This window comes from Canis lupus, chromosome 33 (genome assembly GCF_011100685.1).
Source record: "Canis lupus familiaris isolate Mischka breed German Shepherd chromosome 33, alternate assembly UU_Cfam_GSD_1.0, whole genome shotgun sequence".
Classification (NCBI taxonomy): domain Eukaryota; kingdom Metazoa; phylum Chordata; class Mammalia; order Carnivora; family Canidae; genus Canis; species Canis lupus.
Window position 1 is genome coordinate 26186777 of NC_049254.1, and position 7658 is coordinate 26194434.

Genomic DNA, 7658 nt, shown 5'->3' on the forward strand with positions numbered 1-7658 from the left:
CGAAGAGCAAGTTAGAGGATTACAAGAGAAAAAACGGGAGCCCTTCTCCTGGGCGGGCATCTGGCACAACACAGAGGCTCAAAGACCTAGTTGCCTTTGTGACCCATGGGAAAAGAGACTGGGGCTTTTTCTACCCTCAGCTAAAAGCAAAACTTCACCTATCCTTAATCTTTTCTTTTTGCCCCAAGCAAACAAAAAAATCCCAATTCTTCCCGTACCCTCACATAATACCTTCTTGGCAGTCATACCTTACTAATAACTCTAATACCTTATATTCCTCAGAACTTGTCAGGCAAATCAGATTTAATAAGCACTATTTTACTAAAGAATACCAAAAAATTAAGTTTTGCCCTGTTACTTTCAATTATTGTGCTAATTTCTAGATTTTTTTCCACGTTTATGTCGCTGTAGGTAAAGTTGGCAGAAACCGTTTTACACTTTATAGTATGGGGATATGATTCCAAACATTTATTGAAAAATAGGCAAGAAATGAAGTGGTGATAGTATAATTCATTGTCATTCAAACATTACCGTAGTCCCTTATATATATAAATACTGAGAAAACAAAAATGAATAAAAACCTATTTTTTTCTAGAGCTTGTAATATGCTGGAAACATGGCCGGTGAAATCATTATAAAACAAATTGGTAAAAGATATATTCTGAACTTTATAACAGAAGCTATAGAAAGAAAAAAATCTAACTTAGCTGTGTGGTGTGATTGGAGTCAGGTAGGCAGCGATGGTCCACAAAGTGGTGATTTCTGAACCGAGTTTAAAGTAGGGGTAGGAGTTACTCGTCAGACACAGTGAAAGAGAATAGCCTCACCATTTAGACATGTAGCTTGCCTGATAATCATGAGGGCACAATATGACAGGGTAGTGGAGAGGTCCCTCAGGAAAATGTCATTTATGATGTTCCAGTTTATTTTTAGTTTTTATCTTGATAAAAAACCTAAAATGTGGAGCACTCAGGTGGCTTATTTGGTTAATTGGCTGCCTTTGGCTCAGGTCATGATCCCACCTGGATCAAGCCCCACATTGGGCTCCCTGCTCAGTGGGAAGCCTGCTTCTCCCTCCGGTCCTCCTCCTGCTTGTACTCTCTCACTGGAACTCTCTCTCAAAATCATTTTTTAAAAAACCATACAACTTAAAATGTTCAGACTCTCACAACAAACCTAACCATGACTTAGTTTCCCCAGTTTATATGGACTTGGTTCCATGGAACCATTTCATGTAAGTGGCAGCTGCCATACATCTCCAATCCACCACTATCCCAGGCTTATGCTCTTATTCATCCTCCAAACCAATAACTGGAGTGATTCCAAACTCTGGCTCCCCTTATTTAATCAGTCATCCTATTTTGTGAACCTTACTTCCAAATATTTTTCAAAAATATTGAAAGACACAGAATGGCCATCTGTTCAGGGACAGACATAAGTTATTACCAGACCTGAAGATTAAGGGTGAGAAGCCCTAAGTTTTAGACTTGCTTTTCCAATTGTCTTGCTTTGTAAATTTAGGTAATAGGTCTGAAGTCTTAAGACTATTAAAAAGAAATGCAAAACCATGCCAAACTTAAGAGAAACCCATCTTCTTAAACACTTTTTTTCCAACTTGGCTCTACTACTTGATTTCTAAAGGGATAAGCAATTACTCGTCCACAGTTTAATTGTTTTGTCATTTCCTAATGCTGCTGATGCAATGATGTTTTCTGTAGGATGACAAGCTGCTGAGATTACGACGTCTGTATGACCTTGTAGTTTCTGTACGATCTCTTTAGTCTGAAGGTTCCAAATGTAAACCAGATTATCTTCTGAACCAGACACAATCCATTTTCCACCAGTTACTGAGAAATTTGCAAAAATGCAGTATTTCTCATTCTTATGACCAGTGTATGTTTTCAGGCATCTTCCTCTGCTATAATCCCACAGTTTAAGAGTATTGTCCAGAGTTGCAATTAGAAGATACTTTCCATTTGGAGAAAATGTTACAAAAGAGATGGGCGGGTTATCATCATCAACAAGTGTTTTTAAACACTGGCCTGATGCAGCATCCCAAATTCTACAGACACCATCATAGCTACCTGACACAATCAGGGACCCGCTACAATTAAAATGAACAGCAGACACCGGGTCAGAGTGAGCAGACAAAGTCTTGAGGCACTTTCCTGTTTTCACCTCCCATATTTTCACACTCTCGTCAAAAGATCCTGAAACGATGAGATTGGATGGTGGATTGAAATTACAGCAAAAAACATAATTACTATGCCCCTTCAGGGTTTTCAAACATTTTCCAGATCTCACATCCCAAACCTTCAGCGTTTTATCATCTGAGGCAGAAACAAGACGGCTGGAATCTGATGACCAGGCAACATCTGATATCTCCAGGCTGTGACCAGAGAGTGTCTTCTCATACTTCCCGTCATAGGCTCCCCAAATCCTAATTACTTTGTCAGCGGAAGAACTTGCTAGCCACTCTCCGTTAGGACTAAACTTAACTGACGACACAGCCTCCGTATGTCCCACCAGAGTGAATTTAAGAGCATAGTCTGGTTTCTCAGGCATTTGCTTGCTCCGACTGGCTGAGGAGAGGAGGCCCGACTCCGCCTTGGCCTCTCCTGCCTCCGTCGCCATGGTTCTGAAGCTCCGGGTCAGTGGGTTGGGTCAGCGTCCGGCCCGGAACCGGGCAGCCCCATACTCGGACTCTCTGCCCGGCAAAAAAATGAAGATTAAAAGCATCAGACTCAAAAATAATCGGTCTTTTGAGGATTACAATTTCCGGTCTGTGTTGACCACGTACAACGACTCAGCGGCACGGCCCGGACCCCTTTCCTGCCTCCTCGCTTCCTACTGGAGAAACAGTATTAAACGGGTCCAACGCGCCGTCGGCAAGCGTGGCGCTGGGGGTGGTTTCCGGGCGTCCACGGCCGCGCGCGGCGCTGAGGGGCGCGCGGGAGCCGCAGGAAGGGTGTTCGCCGCCCCGCCCCCACCCCGCCCCCGCACGTAGGCGGACGCTGAGCAAGCCCGCCAGACAGACGAGCACGAATCAATCTCCGCCTTACACAAAAGATTTCAGAAAGTAAAAAAAAAAAAAAAAAAAAGAACAAAACCAAACCTGCGTAAGCATCACGAATTGCGGCTCAGGCGCTTCCAAGCCGCGGATAACACGGCGCTGCGCGGCGTCGCCGCCTCACGGCCAACCCGGCGGCCCCACCGCAGAGCGCATGCGCACCCCAACTTCGCGCCGAGGGGCCCCACGCGAGAGGCCCGCCTGCGCCTGCGCAAAGGAAGGCGCCGGCGTTTCCTTCCGGTGGCCTCCGCCGGCTGCTGCCGAGCGCGAGCGCAAGCGCAGGGCGTCCTTCGGCGAGAGGATGCGGGTGTTCGGGGCTCGTCCCCGGCCTCCCTGGCTAGCGGCGACTATTTCAAGGAACGTTCATTTCTTTTTTGGAAACCGTGTCACAAGAAAGGACTGGATTTCCCGATTCCCTTTACGTTGCGGCGAGTAGGTAGCGTGGACCCCGCTCCCCCCGCCGGCGCCGGCCTGAGCCTGGGCTCCGGGGACGCCTTTGGTTCCGCAGGTCGGTGGTCGCGGCGGCCTGGGCCTGAGGCTGAGGGAGGCGAGCGGCGCTGAGCCGGGTAATGCCCCGACCGTAAAGCTGCTGGCTTAACAGCGTTGCCTGAACGTCCTGGGGAGGACAGGGTGTCGCGGGCCTCCAGAAGCCGGCGCCGGGGAGAGCGCAGACGTGCGTTCCGGCACGTCCTCCGGGCTTCTCGAACTTTCTAGGACAACAGGTGAGCCCCGCCTGGGTGCTTGAGCCCGAAGACGACCGAGAGGTCGGTGCAGCGATAAAGGCGGCTGTGAGGTTAACCGGCCATCGGCTTTAGAGAACCTCAAGTCCCCGGGAACGTCCCGCGGCCGAGTGAGTGAGACGCAAAGATACATGGTTTTCAGGTGCTGCTGTCTCGGTGCCCGCCTGGCTCAGCCCCGCAGAGCGTGCGACTCCTGATCCCCGGGTCTCCAGTTCACGCCCCCACCTTGGGCGTTAGAGCTTACTTAAAAAAAAAAAGGGGGGGGGGGATCCCTGGGTGGCGCAGCGGTTTGGCGCCCTGCCTTTGGCTCGGGGCTTGATCCTGGAGACCCGGGATCGAATCCCACATCGGGCTCCCGGTGCATGGAGCCTGCTTCTCCCTCTGCCTGTGTCTCTGCCTCTCTCTCTCTCTCTCTCTCTGTGACTGTCATAAATAAATAAAAATTAAAAAAAAAAAGTTTAAAAAAAATGCAAACCTGATGAGTTTGTACCTACTTGTAATTGGCAAATAGCTGCTGCTGCTTTTTTTTTTTTTTTTTTGGACGTCAACCCAAGAGTAGTGTGTACCTACCACGTCTCTAGCCAGGCGCCCCTGCGGCGGGTATCTCTGGATGTTTCCGGACAGCCAACAACAGTTAAGAGCATTTGGAAGCAAATAAATTCTGGCCTGTTCTTTATTAGGGATCATTGAAAGTCTGGCCTTTAAAGGAGGCACGACGGGGCAGCCCGGGGGCTCAGAGGTTTAGCGCCCCCCCTACAGCTAGGGCGTGATCCTGGAATCCCAAGATCGAGGCCCACGTCGGGCTCCCTGCATGGAGCCTGCTTCTCCCTCTGCCTGTGTCTCTGCCTCTCTCTCTGTGTTTCTCATGAATAAATAAAATCTTTAAAAAAAATTTTTTTTAAATGAGGCACGACATAATTCCATCACCTGTAATGATCGACTATATAGTTAAAAACCTCCTTACCTTAAGACCCCACTACTATGGTTTGGAATTTGGGCAGGAATTGGACAAAAGCTTAAGTCTTAGCTGGTGCAGATTAACCGAATAACGATAACGAGGTGCTGGAAATAGGAAGAGCATCTTTTTAAGTAGATTGTAACATCCATTTATATCCGTTAAATTAGGATTCTTCTTAGAAATAATTAATTAATTAATTAATTAATTATAATAATAATAATAAGGGATCCCTGGGTGGCGCAGCGGTTTAGGCGCCTGCCTTTGGCCCAGGGCGCGATCCTGGAGACCCGGGATCGAATCCCACGTTGCGCTCCCGGTGCATGGAGCCTGCTTCTCCCTCTGCCTGTGTCTCTGCCTCTCTCTCTCTCTCTCTCTCTCTGTGTGACTATCATAAATAAATAAATTAAAAATAAATAAGTAGGATTCTTCTTAGCTATTTATTAAAGCCAAGCCACCACGGACCATTCCCCTTGTAACATTTTAAAAAGAGAGCACTTCTGTTTTTTTTTTTCTTTTTTTGTCTTTTATGGATCTTAAAGTTATGATTAAACTCTGCTTCTTTCCCATTATTAGCTTTTGTATGATTTTTACTGGGAAGCTTAGAAACCCTCCAAAATTTTGCATCAGTTGAGACTATTTTCATTTTTATTAACTCCTTAAAAAATAAATTTAGGAGCGCTATAGAGAACAAAGTGTAGGCTTTGTTCCAAAGATTTTAAGTAAATTTGTATTTTTCAAATACCTGTTCTATGCACCAGGAGAGTAAAGAAGGGAAATTATAGAAGGTAAACTTGTGAGATGAAGACTAGGAAGGTGTGTTGGTGCTGGAGTATATTTTAATAACCCACTAGAAATACAAGAATGAGGGGGACAAGGGGCAGTCAAGGCGCCTAGTGATAGGGGCGCCTGTCTGGCTCAGTGAATAGAGCAAGGCCACTCGATCCCTAGGGTCATTGAGTTCAAGCCCCATATTAGGGGTAGAGTTTACTTTAAAAAAAAGTAATGTCCAGAAATAATTTTTCTTCAGATTTTCCCAGAATTTAAGGAAATTTCCACTATTAAAACCAATTCCTAGGTCTTTGGAATTTTTTGTTTACAAAGTGCATCAGAAATTTGTGTAAAGAGGGATCCCTGGGTGGCGCAGCGGTTTAGCGCCTGCCTTTGGCCCAGGGCGCGATCCTGGAGACCCGGGATCGAATCCCACATCGGGCTCCCGGTGCATGGAGCCTGCTTCTCCCTCTGCCTATGTCTCTGCCCCCCCCCTCTCTCTCTCTCTCTGTGTGTGACTATCATAAATAATAAATAAATAAATAAATAAATAAATAAATAAATAAATAAATAAATAAATAAATAAATAAAATAAATTGTGTAAAGATAATTAAAGCTACAAATGTAAGTAGTTAAGTCTTTTTACCAGTCATGTTCTAATATTAATATGTAGTCCTGATACTGTAGTCCTTATGAATTAGGCCTAAGAATTTTGTAGTTAGGTCCTTGGGAGAGGGTAGCATCAATGTGGAGTGTGTAGGAGTAAGGAATACTGATAAAGGTAAATCCAAAGTGGCAGAAATCCTAATTAGAGCTTTGCATTTGCTGCTCTCAAGCAGTTCCTCAGGTGGTCCTGTTTTTAACAATTTCTATTTTTGCAGCTCTTAATCTTCACCAGTTAGGTGATTTAGAAGTTTCCCTCTCTTTAGAAGTCAACTTGTTTACTTTAGATTTCCCATAAATGTTTTAGAACTGAGTTCCTAATGATTGATTTATTTCCCTTTTCCGCAGTCAAGTTTGCAGATATTCTAAATAGAAATGCCACGAATAGGTCATTTTTTGTTTTTTAAATAAATGTTTTGGGTATGTGTGTCAGGACTGGGATTAAGTCCTGTATTAAGGAATGTCTTGACGGACTCCCTTCACAGCAATTCCAGTTACCAAATCCTGTTCTCAAAAATCAAGCATAATAGAATTATGTAGTTTCTTAGTAGGGGTAGCAATTTAAATAAAAATTTACTTGGACTAAATATGGAGTGGCCTATAATTTATCTAAACTGAGAGCCATTTTAAAATGAAAGGGAACACTAAAAAAATCAACTGATGCTAACTGAGCTAAAACCTTGGGACTATACCTAGCAAACCAATATAGTCACTGACTTCTAGAGGACATAAATCACAACTTGATCTTGGAAAATCCTGTACTCTTTATATGGTAGGTTACACCTCAGCCTCTCCATCTCTCTCTCAAACCTGTGCTCTTTCCCCACCACTGTGGTCTGGGTTTGTGTTTTCTCCTCACCATCACTAATGCCCAAGTGGTTTAGATGAAGCAATGAAATTTGTAAACTCAGCTGTTTTGTACTATAGATGACAGTGTAGTCTGCAGGAACTAGTTCTATTTTGCTTTAAGATTCTGTTTTCAGAAAAAAATACCTGGCCAGTAGAATCACTCAGCAATACATACAGCAGTAAAAATGGAAAAACAAAAACCCTGTTTCATATCCTAAGGCAACCACAAGCTTCCAGATAAGTTGGATATAATTGGCAAAAAGTTTTTTTCTTAACTTTAAAATAGGACAGAAGAGATTAATGTGCTATTTTTGATAATACAGATACATGGGGTTATTATAAGTTACCCTGTAAAATATACCTGTAACTTTTCACAGAAGGTATAGGTTTTTTTGTTTTTATATAATGAACTGCTATGACTGTGTCTGCTTTTGTAAACTTCAGGTCAAATTAATGTCCTCCTGAAAGGTAACCACATTTAAACACTTAAAATATTGAGACATTAAGTCTTAAGAGTTGTTAATTCCTGGTTTCAAACAGCAGCATAAAAGAATTCTTTGAATTTTCTTTTATAACCAAGTACCCTTTACTAATATCACATCGATGCATA

The 7658-nt window shown here is 43.9% G+C and overlaps 1 protein-coding gene across 3 annotated transcripts; it reads right to left on the bottom strand.

Moving 5' to 3' along the window:
• Window positions 1-430: 430 nt before the first annotated feature.
• On the bottom strand, window positions 431-3257 carry WDR5B (WD repeat domain 5B). Of its 3 annotated transcripts, none has more exons than XM_038583007.1 (2): window positions 3116-3257; window positions 431-2707 (listed from the first exon to the last, which is right to left on the bottom strand). In XM_038583007.1, the coding sequence occupies exon 2, from the start codon at window positions 2632-2634 to the stop codon at window positions 1636-1638; it is 999 nt and encodes a 332-aa protein (XP_038438935.1). In that variant the 5' UTR covers window positions 2635-2707; window positions 3116-3257; the 3' UTR covers window positions 431-1635. The 3 variants fall into 3 exon arrangements, with proteins under 3 accessions (XP_038438935.1, XP_038438936.1, XP_038438937.1); XM_038583008.1 differs by having other exon boundaries at window positions 431-2850; window positions 3116-3239; XM_038583009.1 differs by having other exon boundaries at window positions 431-2847; window positions 3116-3231.
• Window positions 3258-7658: the final 4401 nt, after the last annotated feature.